General features: G+C 47.4%; 2 protein-coding genes across 7 annotated transcripts in view; one reads left to right on the plus strand and one right to left on the minus strand.

Moving 5' to 3' along the window:
• The window catches only part of MCMDC2 (minichromosome maintenance domain containing 2), a 58,543-nt gene extending 55,642 nt beyond the window's left edge, over positions 1-2,901 (minus strand). Inside the window, exon 1 of the mRNA XM_078619322.1 lies at positions 2,265-2,901. Coding sequence (XP_078475448.1) covers positions 2,265-2,379 — 115 coding nt within the window. The 5' untranslated portion in view covers positions 2,380-2,901. The remainder of the gene's footprint in view (positions 1-2,264) is intronic.
• Positions 2,902-4,874: 1,973 nt separating this feature from the next.
• Positions 4,875-16,934, plus strand: part of LOC144736678 (uncharacterized) — a 94,127-nt gene continuing 82,067 nt past the window's right edge. For 2 of the 6 annotated variants that reach the window (XM_078619265.1, XM_078619266.1), the window contains exon 1: positions 4,879-6,370. In XM_078619265.1, the coding sequence (XP_078475391.1) occupies positions 6,357-6,370 (14 nt within the window). In that variant the 5' untranslated portion in view covers positions 4,879-6,356. Of the gene's footprint in view, positions 6,371-11,373; positions 11,553-16,934 lie in introns of those variants that run through there. The other 4 variants (XM_078619268.1, XM_078619267.1, XM_078619269.1 and 1 more) reach the window with 4 other exon arrangements.

A 16,934-nucleotide genomic window follows, 5' to 3' on the forward strand; every position in this document is an offset into this window, starting at 1 on the left:
GGGATCAAATACTTTTTTTCCCTTACTGTATGCGTCTTCCATGGAAATTGTATTCAATTTCCGAACATCTATGCAAAAGTGCAGGCTCCCGTCCCGTTTTTTAACCAATATAATGGGAGCCCCCCACGGACTGGTAGAGGGAGAGATAATGTCCACGGCCAACATCTCGTCAATTGCCTGCCGGACATTGTCCTTCTTGGGGCTCATCCTATGCGAATACTGTCTTATCGAGGCTGCGTCTCCTGTGTCAATGCAGTGCTGTAGTAATGAAGTGCAGCCAATGTCAAATTTTTCCTGACTAAAAACATCCGCAAACACCCGCAATAGGGCACACAACTCTTCCCGTTGTTCTTGGGTCAAATTTGAATTTTTGGAGCACAATTTGTGAATTCATGTCTCGTCCGACTCGCCTCCCCCTTCCACCGTGCCAATGACCTCCGCTGCAGCTATGTCGGTCTCCTCGCAACGTGCAACAGTTGCATGGGCCAAAACTGTGCCGGCCTGGGCCACAGCTGCCCCCAGTCCAACATTTAGCACCTGTAAAAAGGGCCTTTACTCTGCTTTGACGATAGTCTGAGGGCCCACCTTCATCAAGCTACAGCCAGATAACGTGGCCAGTCAAAATTAAGTGGCCAAAAAAATGTGGCCAAGAAAAAATGTGACCCATCAAAATTACGTGGCCAGTGAAAACAAAGTAGCCAATTAAGAAAAAAGTGGCCACTAAAAAACAGTGGCCTATTAAAATGTAAAGTGGCCAGTCAAGAAAATCTGATCGGGAAAAAATATATAAAGTGGCCTGTCACGCGGCCTGTTAAAATATGCACGTTCACTGCTGAATATGTTTCTGATGCGCTGATGGTGATAATGGATCCCAACATGGAGGATTGCCGACCTGGAGGACAACATCTACAACTGTCTGTGAGACAAGGTATATTATCTGTCTCACGTGACTTTACCGAAAGAACCAAAGAGTATGGATTCCTGCAGTCCCGAAAACTTCAAATCAAGATTGAACATACATACTCAGGTGAGCATAACATGACCTGCCAATAGTACCCCCAGTGGTAAAAATCCATCACTCCCATGGTTGGGACTGGGACGCTCACTAGCAACGTGAGTGGCTCACTGGAGGAATCCGATGAGCTATAAAGCTCTGTGTCCAGTAAAGTGTGAGGCTGCCAGGTCGGCCAGCTCGACTCAGAAGGTAGCGCCCCCCATCCCCCCCCCCCCCCCGCCTGTGATTGTGCCACCGCAGCGTCACCTAATCAAGTTTAATCTTGTTGGTATGATGTTGACGACAACAGTGGTGGTGGTGGTGGTATTGTCGCCAACACATCCACCCCACACACGGATATTTCCCTAACCTTGGGCAACATTGTGCAACTGCGGGACTGCGACAGAATGACGAATCATGCAAATATTAGCCAAGCAATAAAATTGTAATGGTAGGTTTTTACCCTTTTAACTGGTACAAAAGTTTTGTACCAGTTAGGGTAAAAACCTACCATTATATTTTGCCACTGGTAAAAGAGATCTCATAGTGTAAATGTTCACCCCGAACTCTCAATACTCTGATATTGCACTGTTTTTGAGTTGTACGCCTTCTGGTGTCATCTGGCCCTACACCAATGGGGACTAGGCTCTAAAGAAAGCCGTCTCGGGTGTGGGCCAATCAACTTCAAGGACAGTGCATATTATTATCCTTATCAGAGTTGCTTCTTTTTGTTTGCTTTATTGACTACTTGTGTTGTGGTCATTGCAAACATGATGCCTTGAATAAAGGTGTCAGTTTTGTACCAGTTAAAAGGGTAAAAACCTACCATTATATTTTGCCACTGGTAAAAGAGATCTCATAGAATAAAATTGTAGGCAGTTTACATGATGATATCACAGGATGTAGGTAGGTTCAGATAAAAACAGATGAGACATTACCGAAAGAACCAAAGAGTATGGATTCCTGCAGTCCCGAAAGCTTCAAATCAAGATTAAAAACAGACATTTAAAAATGGAAGTCGGATGGACTTTGAACATAATCAATATAATACAGGTTTCGCAAGACCATACATGGGCAGAGACACCTATTTCCTTCCATATGTGGCTTATCGATGATTTTGTTGGCTGTCCGATTTTATTGTAATGCAGCGCACAGTATTAGAGTGAAGTGCTTCAGTTGGTGGCTACGATAGATGATGCATGTAGTCCAGCACTGTGGAGGCAGCAGCTAGGATTGGTGAACACCAGTAGGGAGATATTAACTACCTCACCTGGTATGCAGGAGGTCATGGGTTCGATCCCGACCCCGATGCTTGCTGTATATTTGGAGTTTTCATGTCTCTCCCCTTGGTTGCGTGGATTTTTCTCCGGGGTTTCCCTCCACATTTATAATCAACGTGCTTTCAGAGTATTTTGGCTGCAATCAATTTCCACATGATACGCCACTAAGTTGAGCTATCATGTGTGGCCAGGTCGCTTCTGAAAAATATCGATATAGCTCACTTGGGCTAAACTAGTAAAATACGTGTGTAGAGGGTTTTATGGAAGGAAGGAGACAAATCTTCGGAGGCAACACTTTATTCCAATAAACGCTACAGTACAGCCACAGTTTTTCTCAAGGGCAACGACCCTTTATGACTACCGCCTGGGGAGTCACTGCCTCCGGGCTAGTGTCCCCTATCACGGGGCTACAGGCCCTGGGTCCTCCGGCTACGAGTGCCCTCGGGGAGCCTGCACTGACCCAACCCAACCAAGGTACGGGTCCCGACCACTGACCCACTCGGAACCGGCCCTTACAAGGACATCGGGCCGGGGGTTCCCAGGGTCTCACCACTGGCCCACAGTCCCGGCCCTTACAAGGGCAGCGGGGCTAAGGGTCCCAGGTACTAGCTAGCTGGTCTTCTAGCTTCTGTCTTGGACTGGCCCCGGACCCTTCCAGAGGTCCGGCTTTTATACATCGCCCCGGTGTCTCAGCCCCTGGCCCTGCCTACCTTCCAGAAAGTTCAAGGGGGGGGGTTTGGTGGATCCCAGGACGGACACCCCGCAGTCCCCTCCTGCTTTGGGGCTGGGAATATGGGCGACTGCACCTGCTGGACCGTGTCTGCCCCTGCAGATAAGTGTACACAGCCCATTTACAGCACTACACGTGTTTGGTTTCGTTTGTTGTCCTTACCCCGCACCTCCAATTAGCACGGTTGGCTATGTACGGTGCGAAAGAAGTTCAACATAAATCAGGTTAGGATGCCTTCTAATCGGGAGAGTAGGTTTCCAAGAAAAACAACACTGGTTGAAGACCAAGTTCAGTAAAGAGCCATGAGGTTCCCCCATTATACTGCACATTTTAGGATCCAAACTAACCTCCAATCAATGAGGAGGAAAGGTAGGATCCCAGGAGAATCAATTAAATGGGTGGACGAGTTCAGGGAGGGGCAATATGAGAAGCGCTCGTTAACAAACAACTGAAGAAGCTGGCCAATACATCGAGAGAGAAAGAAAGAGGAGAGAGACCACAGGCGGTCTCTGTTGGCGCCCTCTTAGAGCCGGCGACAGTCAGCAGAGAGAGAGAGAGCACGCAAGCGACAAGCGAGCAAGACTGCTGGAAGTGGCCATCCACAGCTCGCAGGTGCCCCGTAGAGTGGTGGTGGTTTGCGATGGGGGGGGGGGGCAAAATTGCCAAGGAGCCTTGGGTACAAATGGCGGAGTAGGCGTGAACACAATGGGGTCATAGCAATCGCGAGTTTACCAGATTTAAAAGGCGACACTGATATTGCAGTGTTTTGGTGAATTTAGGATGAGGTCGTGCCGGCCCGACTTGTTCTACAACTGCGTTGTCAATGTGGATAGTTTATAGTGTATTGTTTGCTATTCTTCCTCACGTGGGTTTGGTAAATATGTTTTTAATTCATATAGTGAGAAAAGCCGTATAGAGATTGTGGGCCCTGGATTATAATCACCATGCAGAATGCACGCTTAGTCAGTTAACTACAAAGAACTGATGTGCAGATCCAACCTGAAAAGGAGGATGCAACGCCTACACTAAGCCTGGTGATTACGAGTTGAACGCAAGCCGCGAGTCCAGCTAATGATTAACACTCCGCGATTATAAATTGCCATCGGCGAGGTTGGACCTTGGCCAATGTGGCTTAGGGCCAGATAAATGAATACTGTATACAATTATATATTGCATCGTCAATGCAAATGAATGACGATGACCATCTATGGAATTCTACCTATGACTGGTAGCTAAACACCTCCTTGGCCACCCATAACCTTAATGGGTTGCCACGGTGGCGTCATGTTATCTACCTTGCCCGGTATAGAGGAGGTTGTGAGTTTGATCCCGACCCTGAGGTCTGCTGTATATTTGGAGTTAGTTTGTCTTTTTCTCCCCGTGGTTGTGTGGATTTTTCCCCGTCCTCCGATTGTTCACTCTATATTTAGAATCAACATCACTCGTTTAGAGTATTTTGGCTGCTTTAAATTTCCACAGGATAAGCCATTTCGTTGAGCTTGTTGCATATATTGTGATAAAAATGAAGTCCATGAAATATGATGCAATAAAAAAAATTGGTGTTGTAAAATATGTTAATATATGTGTAGTGGTTTAACACGTGCCAAGGGGGGAAATTGCACACACGTTCGTGTGGGGTACAGTGGGGGTATATCGGGACACGCGGCTGTTACCAGGGGCCAAAGGGTGAGTCGAAGACGGGCCGCTGGGTAATTAGGGATGCGGGGCTGTAATTGGCTGGTTGTTGTTGTGTGTGGAATGGCGCCTTCAAGTCTGGGAAAGGAGACAGGTGGCAGCGGGGGCTGGGGGCGAGGGGCGTCGGGGGGAAGCCAACTAATTAATTGGGAATTCATAAGGGCGGGAATAAATAGAAGGGAGTTTTGGAGTTGTGGGGAGTTGGAGTGGAGTCAGGCCTGGGAGCGGATGCAGAGGGTCGGAGCTGAAGACAAGGAGTAACAGAAGAAGTTTAGAGTAGCAGTGGAGCAACAGAAGAAGTCTAGAGTAGCAGTGGAATAACAGAAGTATAGAGTAGCAGTGGAGTAACAGAAGAAGTATAGAGCAGTAGTGGAGTAACAGAAGAAGTATAGAGTAGCAGTGGAGTGAAGGAAGAAGTATTGTGTAGCGGCTAGAGTGAGGCGGAGAAGCCGCGAGAGAGAGCAGCTGGAGTGAGACGGAGAAGCCAAGAGAGCGGCTGGAGTGAGGCAGAGAGACCGCGAGAGAGCGGCGAGAGTGAGGCAGAGAGACCGCGAGAGAGCGGCGAGAGTGAGGCGGTGAGACCGCGAGAGAGCGGCGAGAGTGAGATGGTGAGACTGCGAGAGAGCGGCGAGAGTGAGGCAGAGAGACCGCGAGAGAGCGGCGAGAGTGAGACGGTGAGACCGCGAAAGAGCGGCGAGAGTGAGACGGTGAGACCGCGAGAGAGCGGCTGGAGTGAGGCAGAGAGACCGCGAGAGAGCAGCGAGAGTGAGGCAGAGAGACCGCGAGAGAGCGACGAGAGTGAGATGGAGAGACCGAAAGAGAGCGGCGAGAGTGAGACGGTGAGACTGCGAGAGAGCGGCGAGAGTGAGGTGGTGAGACCGCGAGAGAGCGGCGAGAGTGAGACGGTGAGACTGCGAGAGAGCGGCGAGAGTGAGGCGGTGAGACCGCGAGAGAGCGGCTGGAGTGAGGCAGAGAGACCGCGAGAGAGCGGCGAGAGTGAGGCAGAGAGACCGCGAGAGAGCGACGAGAGTGAGATGGAGAGACCGAAAGAGAGCGGCGAGAGTGAGACGGTGAGACTGCGAGAGAGCGGCGAGAGTGAGGTGGTGAGACCGCGAGAGAGCGGCGAGAGTGAGACGGTGAGACTGCGAGAGAGCGGCGAGAGTGAGGCGGTGAGACCGCGAGAGAGCGGCGAGAGTGAGACGGTGAGACCGCGATAGAGCGGCGAGAGTGAGGGTGTGGGGGGGGGGCAGAATGTTCTAAGGCCGACTGGGCGCTTCGACCGGGTAAGTGGCCGGAGTTGGCCCATAAAGTTGTTGCCGCAGCTGCAGGATCCTCTGTCATTATTGGATCCATCGAGGGCGTCGCTTTTTTAATGCTGGCCGACACAGGGGCATCTGCAACCATCATTTCGGAATGGTGTTTTGGCGGGAACCACGTCCTGACCGGCCGCCAAAATGGTGGCCCCGCACACAAAAAGCGTGCGGACACCAGCGGCGGCGTCCTCTCCCTGCAGCTCCGGCACTCTCTCTCTCGACAGCGGCGAAGCAACGGCGTGATGTTCGTCCCGCCACCCCGTCTGCAGCGCCACCTCTCTCCTCCACTGGGACTGCAGTCCCCGGGGCTGTCTGGAAGATGATTTTCCCACCGTCCCCATCATATGAAGGCATCCAGGTGAGTCATTGTCTTCGTGCGCACATTGTACTATACTAGGATAACACCGAGCAATTAATTTCCGCAACTTCTGACACCAAATGTAGTGGGTTCAATTCAGGCGCACACTGGAACCTTGGGAGGCAACACTATTTATTATTAACACAATGGGTAACTATTAGCATAGGTTGGTGACCACCGACATATCCTCGCTAACACTGATGCTCTGATACGACTAGCGTGGCCAAGCCAGGAGGGCTACTGGTTGGCCACGCTGACTTGAGGCTTGACTCTTCTTCTTCACGAGGCGTCTTCACGAGGCATCTTCATCCCGGACCCGAGCAGCCCCGCACCAGGTGCGGAGCCCGCTCATATCTGCTTCGGCATGCCCGGGCCATGCCCAGGCCACGCCCACCTTCTCGAATCCTCGAGAATGCTCAGCCCCTGGCCACGTGACCCCCAAGGTCCCCCTGGGGACCCCGGCCTCCACCTTTATCCGGTCACATGTCCGGCCGGGTTCAGACAGAGTGCCATGGACTGACACAACCCCCGTGGCACTGACGACAGCCTCCCGGCTCCCCGACCCGGCCATGACGTCATTCCAATATACCCCACGTAGTGACGTCATGTGTGTACAGGCTCACACAGTAGTGATGCTACGAGTCACTACATGCAGACTCTGGTATCTGGTGACAGGGATCCCTTCATCCAAATCTTGAATGCCGGGTTGTGAATGACCATCATACCGCAAGGAACCGTGCTGGTTCACGCAATGCCAGCACTTCGGTCACTCAGACCTCGATGAACGATGGTTGAACTCACTTTGCTCGGCAGCTGGCAACCTGTCTGATTCCCAGAGGGCTAAATTGCGTGCGCTATTATGGGAATTTTCTGATGTTTTTAGTAAAACAAAATTTGACATTGGATGTACTCAATTGCTGAACCATCATATTGACACGGGTGATGCCGCTCCCATCCAGCAGAACCCATTCCGCTTGAGCCCAGCTGAAAAAGAGCGTATCAGGTTGGCCGTCAATGACATGTTAGCTATGGACATCATTTCCCCATCCACCAGCCCTTGGGGGGTTCCAATTGTTCTCGTTAAAAAGCATGATGGCAGCTTAAGGTTTTGTGTCGACTTCCGTAAGCTCAATCAATTTTGGTGGCCGACGTGTATGCACTTCCTCGTATGGACAAGTCTCTGGATGCTTTAGCAGGGGCACGTTACTTTTCGACACTGGACCTTTTGTCCGGTTTTTGGCAGTTGCCCCTCGACGAGGCATCAATACCAAAGACCGCTTTCCGTACACCGCAGGGCCTTTTTTAATTTAACCGGCTGCCCATGGGTCTCCACTCGGCCCCATCGACATTCCAGCGGTTGATGAAACTGGTTCTTGCTGGGCTCCAGTGGGACTCATGCCTGATATATTTAGATGACGTTATTTTCTTCGAGGAACACTTGAAACGCTTGAGGGCCGTTTTTGTTAAAATGCAAGCAGCAAACCTTAAATTCAAACCACAAAAATGCCACCTCCTACGGGAATTGGTGCGTTACCTTAGGCACATTGTCAGCCAGTCGGGTATTGCCACTGACCTGGAGAAGACAAATTGTGTTACCACGTGGCCAACCCCCACATCAGTGGGGGAAGTGCGGCGTTTTATCGGATTCGCGTCTTACTATCGACGCTTTGTGGAGGGTTTTGCATCCATTGCCAAGCCCTTTCATGCGCTGACGGCCAAAGGGATGAAGTTCTATTGGGGAAAGGAGGAGGCTGCATTTAACTCGCTGCGCGACGCCTTGATGAATGCCCCTCTACTATGTTACCCCAACTTTTCCATGCCATTCATTCTCGACATGGATGCCAGCAACAATGGCATTATCGGGGTGTTATCACAGGTCATCAACGGGGTCGAATGCGTGATTGCATATGGCAGCAGGGTGTTGTCTCCGGCGGAGCAACGCTACTTCGTTACTCGCCGTGAGCTGTTGTCCATCGTCTTCTTTAACCAACAGTAACGGCCTTATCTGTATGGCAGGCATTTCCCCATACGCTCGAACCACACGGCACTGCAATAGGCGTTACGAGTTGACCAGCCATCCGGTGATCTCTTGGAGGTCCTCCAGGACTATGCATTTACGGTTACTTACCGTAAGGGCACTGAACACTCTAATGCCGATGCCTTGTCGCCTCTGCCAACAGGCGGAAAATGTGCATGTTTGCTTGGCTTGGGGCACTGCAGGCAGCCGGTTGATAGCTTGCCCCCGCCCCTTGCTGCAGCAGCCGAGGTGGTTCCCTCAGGGGTGAGTCCCTCAGGGGAACCTGACGGGACGGTCGCATGGGATGTGGTGCTCGGTGCTTGGCCTGAACTTCGATGATTGGGGATGCCTCCAAATGGAGGATGTTTCCTTTCTTAAGTTACGCCGTCGCACCGGACAGTTCGAGGGGGTTAAGAGTCGCGAAGGCTTCACGTCTTTCATCCTGCACGACGGCCTCTTAATGATGTGGGACGGCAGCTTGCACCGATACAAAATTGTTGTGCCCACTGCCCTGTGGGGCAAGGCTGTTTGGACTGCCCACAAGTGCCTCTTACACTTAGGGGTGCATAAAACCCTTGCTATGCTCCAGCTAGACTTCTTCTGGTCGGGCATGGTGAGGGATGTGGCTGACTTGCTGCAGGGCTGCACCCAATGCACACGGCGAAAGCCGCCAGCTAGGCCGTCGTGCCCACTCTTGCAGCCCATTCAAGTGTCCCGCATGAATGAGCTTGTAACGCTGGACATCCTAGGGCCCTTTTCTGTCACTCCGCGGGGTAACATGTACCTGCTGGCTGGGGTGCAGTATTTTACACGCTGGCCAATGGCCTGGCCGCTCCTCAACCAATCAGCGGCAACCATCGCTGAGGCCTTTCTCAAGGGCTATGTCCTGGACAAGGGTGCTCCCGAATGGCTGCTGACCGACCAGGATAAAAATGTTTCATCCACCTTGCAGCGGGACGTGTACAATATGCTGGGCATGCAGAAAATTAATACCTCACCATATCACCTGAAGACGGACGGTATGGTTGAGCGCCTGCATATAATGCTCACGTCCATGCTTTGCCATCAGGTGAGCGAATCGCAGCTTGATCCCCAGGGTCCTGGCCGCATACAGGATGGCACCTCATGCAGCAACCGGCTATTCGCCGTTTTACTTGATGTATGGCAGCGACGTTAACCCCCCCGTGGAGGTGCAGCTGTGCATCAAACCAGCCGCTTCGAAGTCTAAATAACAGACCACATGCGATTTAATATTCAGATGTTGACTGAAGCGCGGGAAGCCGCGAGGGAAAACTCTGGGTCACGGTAACTGGCCAACGAGCGGTTGCGGGGCCTTCGTGCGTCCGGACATGCATGGGTCAAAGGGGACAGGGCCTGGCTCCATTGTCCCCAGGTGCCTTTGGCGACGTTGCCAAAGCTGCTCAGGCCCTGGAGAGGCCCTGTCGAGGTGGTCTAGTATACTGTGCGAAACGCATGCGATCTTTCCCAATGATGTCGGGAACAAAACGAAAGTTCCGTTAAACTTATCCCCAAACGGCGCTGCAGGGAATTTTTCACACAATGAGGTGCGATGTTGCTACAAAAAGCTAACAACTTATTTATTCACCATGACAGCTTTTGTCTTTAGTCCTATTTTTACCCCAAGGTCATCACTTGTTTACTCAGGAAAGTCTCGCTGAGTCTGAAGACTGTTGTTTAGGAGAGGGTGTTTTGTTGCTACTGCTGTGTAATCCCAGTTCACTAATTTGCCAGATAAGCTTCCAGAACTGGGATGTTTAGCCAATAGCAGGAACATTGTATGTGGTTGGATGTTTTAGTCATGGGAGGAAACTGAAGAACTCGGAGGAAACCCGCGCAGAACACGGGGAGAGGGAACATACAAACTCCACGCAGACATGCTGAGTTCAGTTCATTTATTAGGTGTTGCACTGTGAGCCATGCGGCTCTTGACTCGGGTGCAACCGCAGCAAACAAAAACATGAACAAGAAACATCTGAAAGTGACGACACGCAACAAAAAAATCCAGGAATAAACAGCAAAGTCTTCCAGAAAAAGCACCGTATATCAATGCTGTGTGCAAAAATCCCAGTGGGATGCAAGTCAAACAATAACAACCATAAGACAATTTAGATTAAAGTTATCAGTCTAACTCTGTACTACAACAAACAAATTTGGCTAAACCAAAACGTTTTCGAAATCACCAAACTAAAGCTAAAAAAACAATGTAACAGTGATCATAGGAACTGTGATTAAAATTTTACAATAAACGATATACATAACACGAACGACCAAACTTGCAGCCATAGCTGGCAGCATGACACTCCCAGTGTATGATGTGTGAGTGAGTCAGTAGTAGTGTGAGTGAGTGTATGATGTGTAAGTCAGTCAGTGTATGATGTGAGTGTATGATGAGTGAATTTGTTATGATGAGTGAATGGGTCAGTGGTTGTGTGAGTGAGTGTATGATGTGTGAGTGAGTAAGCGGATGATGAGTGTCAGTGTATGATGTGTGAGTGAGTCAGTGTATGATGTGTAAGTCATAGGACTCGAGGACCTTGGCTGGTTCTAAGGGTCCTCCTAGCCGGAGGACCCTTAGTGGACAGCTCTCCCAGTGTGTAGGGCACGCTAGTGTGGAGGACATACCTCCCTAGGATATCGGGTGGAAGGGGCCGTAACCCCTTTGTGTTAAGCTGTAACTTTATTAAACGTGTTGCCTCCAGAGAAGTCTCCCTCCGTTTATACCCACTACAATTGTTAAATACAATCGTAATATCTTTTATTTAAAAAAAAATTGTAGCCACTATCAGTCAGCAAAAAAGCAGAATAAATGTCAATGCTAATTCAATGGTGAGATTGGGAGGCAATTTCCCCTACACCCCCAGAACCTTGCATCTGCAACAACCCTTGATCCTGTTTGTGGAGTGTGTTTGCTTTGTAGGCAAGTGCATAAACTGACGTTATTGGTCGTGGGCACGTATTGACTATTGACTCACCGTATTTTTTGTGGCCAGGGGTCTTTAAAACTTGCCCGTCAAGTTTCGACGCGTTACTCAATACGTGTGTGCGCTCGCTATAATTCAGCTCCTCTAGCCAACTGTCACTCGCTAAACGAAATGCGCGCGTGCATGTTCAATCCGCGTGCCTTCTGGACACCAAACTCGCAAGGTACGGTAGAAACTCATAGACCTCGTATCTAACCAGTACTTTGCTTTGTAAACCTGTAACAACCTCGCCTCGGTTATAAGAGAGAGAATAGGTTCTGCTGCTACCTAAAACAAATCCCATGTGGCCCTGGGTTTGGCCCATGGTGGGGCCGCTGAGCAGGAATCACGTTTGGGAGCCTCCTTTTCATGTCATACATTCCCAAGTGAGATTGCAGAAGATACGTTTAACACGTAGGCTTTTGCGACCAATATTATCCATAATAGAGGTTTTTTGGGGTTCGATTGGTGTGCTGAACTAGTAACGAATTGACAAACCTTCCTTACTGTCGGGTGGTGGCAGGTTTAACGACACATTTATGTTTACGTGATCTGACCCAAAAAAAACCTCTATTATGGACAGAAGATAAGTGGACGAGAGCTATAGATCTAGTGAGATGCATTCTAATTGTGAAATCGTTCACAGCGAGTGTTATACATTGCAGCATCTAAATCGTGAAATCGGAATTTTTAAAAAAAATTTGATGCTTTCTTTGAATGATGAAAATGCTTTATACTTTCTGGCGGATATACAGATGTTGAGATATTCAAGCATCGAATAGACACCACTATTTGTTTGCACAACTCAACAAATAGGCTTTGATAATACAGCAGACTCTCGATTATCCAAGCAAATGACAGGGAGGACGGTAATGGATAATTAAAAATTGAGAATGATCCAAAAATATACATTTCCGGCAGATTTCTATGCCAAAAACAATCATATAGGTATAACTTATTTTTAAGTTTCTCTGCCGTTGCACAGTTTCGCCAATTAAAACTCACTAAATAAATTATTGGATAAATGACTCAAAACGAAGCACAACTGATGATTTTGATTGCAATTCTTTCGATTTTGAACGAATACTAACGATCGATCGATGATGCGTGTGCTCAGTGATAACACTTTCCTGCTCCCGCACAAAATATTCGGCCCACGAAGTGGATGATAGCAGAGCCATGCCAATTAACATCAAACTCCACTCTCTGTTGTAAAGATATGTAACTACTGTACTTGGATTCGAATTAACCAGATCTCGGCTTTACCGAAGCACATATTTGTTTAATTCTCGCACGTAATTTGTAATACCTCTTCCAAGAATAATAATGTTTTACTGTTTCGAGATTACTAAATTGGATTTCAGGGAAAATCCACGAGTTATTAATTTACATCAAAATCTCAGGTGTGCAGTTAATCTGCAAATCGGATAAACCGCACGGATATAATCGAGAGTCTTCTGTATATGCACTGTCATCCTTGAAAGGCCGCCCAAAAGGCGCGCAGTACAAGGGAAATTGAAACGCCCAAGCACGTTTTATCCTTTCTGGCATACGTAGAAGGCTGTCTATGGTGCAAGCCAATCAGCTTCAAAGATGATAGTAGCATTTATTACCAAAGCATATTTTAGTGGGGTTTTTTTACACATGTACGGTTCTGTAGACATGATACCTTGCAATTGGTGTATATTTGGTGTTTGAACATCTAAACAACTGTATTTACTGGCAAAAAGGGTCCCATAGACATAACTGCTTAACTTGAGCAATGTTTTGCTTCGATGTTTGCATTGTCCTCGTTACTGTTCGTCTTACAGTAAGACGCAAGAGAGCCTACCTCTGGTGCAGGCTATTCAATCAGTTCAAGGCTGTGCATACATTATAAATATTATTGATAATATAAGCGCACAACTTTATCTATCTGTGATGAACTCTGTACTTTCCGTCGTTTACATGCAGGGGGTGCTGCAAACCTACGCGCCCCCTGCATGAACGACGGAGGCTTAGCGACAGATATTCGAGTACGTTGGAATTGATCTGCAGACGGCGGTCTTCTCACACGGCCAGCAGCTCTATGTCGCCTTATCTCGATCCCGCAATCCCAAACAGGTGAAAGTCCGCATCGAACCGAACCCCCAGCAAGGCCATCTACTTAATGACGAGAGAAAATTCACACGAAATGTCGTTTTCAATTAAGTCTTCTAGATGTAAAATTATATAAGCTATTAATGAAGAAATACAATTATCTAATTCAAAACATAATACAATTCAAAGATGTTTCATTTTTTTAAACTTAAAAGCGGAGCATCGGGTGCTTGCGTGAATGCGTCGTTCGTGTGAAATATTTTTTCGTGACTTTCCTGGCCGAAGGCCATAAATGGTTGTGAGGGGCGCCACAGGCACCCCCGAACAACCCCTAGTTATTGATAATTATCAAAGCGCATTTGCCTTTTTTACCACAAAGTGTGTGGTTGCGCGCAGACGCCCTGCAATTGATTTCTAACAACCTGTAGTTACGCTAGAAAGGGTTAAAGGCCTTTTAGTTGTTGTTATCATTCACCAATAGTGATACTGGCAAAATGGTCCAACAGTTACGTTCTCTCATTTTTGAAACCGAATTCGTTGCACAACGGCATTATAAAAAATTACATTATGCACGGGAATATGAATAAAATGTTTGCTCTCCATTTCCCTGTCACACTCGCTTGGCCTCACTGCTGTCACGCAGAGCCGTGGATGATTTATTATCCTGTAGGAGTGCAGCACTGCAGTGCGGATTGCGATCGTGCAACACAAACTGAGGATACGGTGAACATGTAAATTGTGTCCATGTCATTAAATCGCCGCAGCATCGCAGTGATAGAGCGTGAGATCTCTCCTGTAGCAGCATATATATTAGAATTATAATCGTTATTTAGCTTGGAGGAAATCCGATGACCTCTGAATCTCTTTTTCACAGATATCCAGTATGCAATATCATATTGGACATATTGGTATAAATTGAATTTCCACGTGCTCAGGATTGTTTTTATATACCGTGTGTTTGGTATGCTAGGTTAGTAAATGCCTGAACTGCAAGTGGGATTCGAATATGCAGTATCTCAATATATTTACATTGCTGAGATCACACAGTGCCCTCCATAATAAAGGTTTTTTTGGGATAGATCGCGTAAATATTAATGTATCGTTAAACCCGCTACCACCCGACACAGCCAATGAGTAAGATTTACCATGGAAATAAACATGGCAATTTGTTGTGTGTTGGAGAATATATTTACACTATCTAACCCAAAAATACCTCTATGATGGATAATATTGGTTCGCGAAAGCCTAAGTTTCGTTTCTGATCTTTAGAGATGCACCCAGGAGATGCATCAAGATGCGTCCCGATCCGAGATGCGTCATCGCTTTAGGATGTTTCCTGCTAAGAAACTAGCTCCTGGAGAAAAACCATAATGTTGGGGAAGTGTACTTGGGAGTAAGTTTTTGTTGGAACCTTTCAGGGATAATGTCGCCGCGAGATATATACGTCATTCCGCACTTGTGCTGCTGACTTTTATTTGAGGAACCCGACGCAAAATGTCCACCAGGACGTACGTCGTTACGACGCCATTTTCGACTCAATTCAGAAAAAGTGTAGAAAACGCACTGCAACTCGTGGTAAACGGCCCCCAGCATCCTGACTGCTGCTGTTGCTGCTTCTCATTCCCATCGTGCTCTATAAATCCACTCAAGGTCAGATCATGAAAATGATAGGTGCATTTAAAATCCTTTTATAAATGCTGGTTAAGATTTTGTGCTTTTATTCTTTTTTTTTACACTAGAGTTTTTGTTCTATTTTTAGTCAGTGCTTAAAATGTCCCACATCATTTTTCTATTAAAACAAGGAACACATTTAAAGTGTACAGGGCTCTTGACTTAAAGCTTTCGTGACTGCAGGAATTCATTTTCTTTGGGTCTTTCGGTAAAGTCATGTAGATAGGTTCAAAGAAAATAACAAAAAAAAGTACGACGTTTCGATCACAACACAAGCAATCGTCATCAGGAGGAAAAAAGGAGGGGGAAAGCTACTGAGGCAGACTGTTTAAAAGGTTTAAAATGAGTGTAGCCCAAGGGTCATAAACGAAGTGAGAAATTAGCATGTTAATATAAGATCAGAGAGCCGTCTCCACGACAAAGGAGGTGGGGAGGTGGCTATGTTAATGTGAAAGATTAGCATGTTAATAGAAGATCGCAGAGCAGCAACGTCTAGCTCGGCGAGCGATGTGGCTGTGTTAGTGTGGGAAATTTAACCTGTTCATGTAAAATCAGAGAGCCGAAAATAACAACTAACATCGGAAGGTGGTAGGATGGGAACATCACAGCCAGTTATGACTTAAACTGGTTGATAACGTCCTTCCAATGATTGCTCAGTTTATTCCCATCTTCTCGATTGAAGTTGTGTCTGTGTCTATATATGTGGATGGCTTCATGAACGAATCTTTGTTGATAGCCAGTGGGTTTGCAAAGTACTTTCGTCTTAAAGAAATATATTTCATGTGAGCCCACCACATTAAAACAATGATCAGCTACGGCCGACGTATTGGTCCTACCGTGTTTCAGATCTGCCTTATGTTCACGAACACGGTTTGAGACATGTCGCTTAGTTTCTCCAATGTAACTACTGCCGCAAACACAGCTTAGTTTGTAGACGCCGGGGTATTGCATGTCAGGGATCACATCCTACACAGATGGGATCAGATCACGAATTTTACGTACTGTGTTATATCGAAACTAGATCTTGGGTTTGCTCATCATTTTGGAGATCTTTTTGGTGACCCCTGCTATGTATGGCAAGGTGATGGTTTTGATTGGGTCCTCAGATGGTTCTTTCTTAACGGTTGGGTGATAGCTTTACGGATTGTGTAGTCTAAATATCCATTCATCTTGAGAGCTTGGTGTACGTGTTTCAGTTAACTGGCTAGGTGATGATGGTCATAAAAACATCGAGCTCTATGTGTAGAGTTTTGATGAGGGAATTCTTCTGGGAAGGATGGTGGTGGGAGTCAGGTTTTAGATATGCATCTGTATGGGTGGCTTTCCTGTGTCCCATTGAGCCATCTGGTCTCCTTTCGATTAAAACATACAATAATGGTAGCTTTCCATCCTTTTCCACCTCCATGGTGAATTTGATGGCTGGGTGTATGGAATTGATGTGGATGAGGAATTGGTTAAGAGCTGGTCGGCCAGATGACGAACGTGTCATTTCTGTACTTCTTCCACCAGGACGGACATAGAGTGGATGCCTGGATGGCATCTGTCTCAACATTTTCCATGAAAACATTGCCTAAAACTGGAGATAAGGGAGAACCCATTGGGATACCTAAACTTGTTTGTAGAAAGTTCGATTCCAGGTGAAGTAAGTGTTGGTGAGGCAGTGTTTCACTAGGGCCGGTACATCAGCATTCAGTTCTTGTTGGACCAAGTCTTCAATGATTGCACTGGAATCAGGCACAGGAACTTTGGTAAACAAAGAGACTACATCGAAACTAACAAGCAAATCATCTGGAGATAGTGAGATGTCCCTAATTAA

This window comes from Lampetra planeri, chromosome 62 (genome assembly GCF_965212315.1).
Source record: "Lampetra planeri chromosome 62, kcLamPlan1.2.h2, whole genome shotgun sequence".
Lineage (NCBI taxonomy): Eukaryota > Metazoa > Chordata > Hyperoartia > Petromyzontiformes > Petromyzontidae > Lampetra > Lampetra planeri.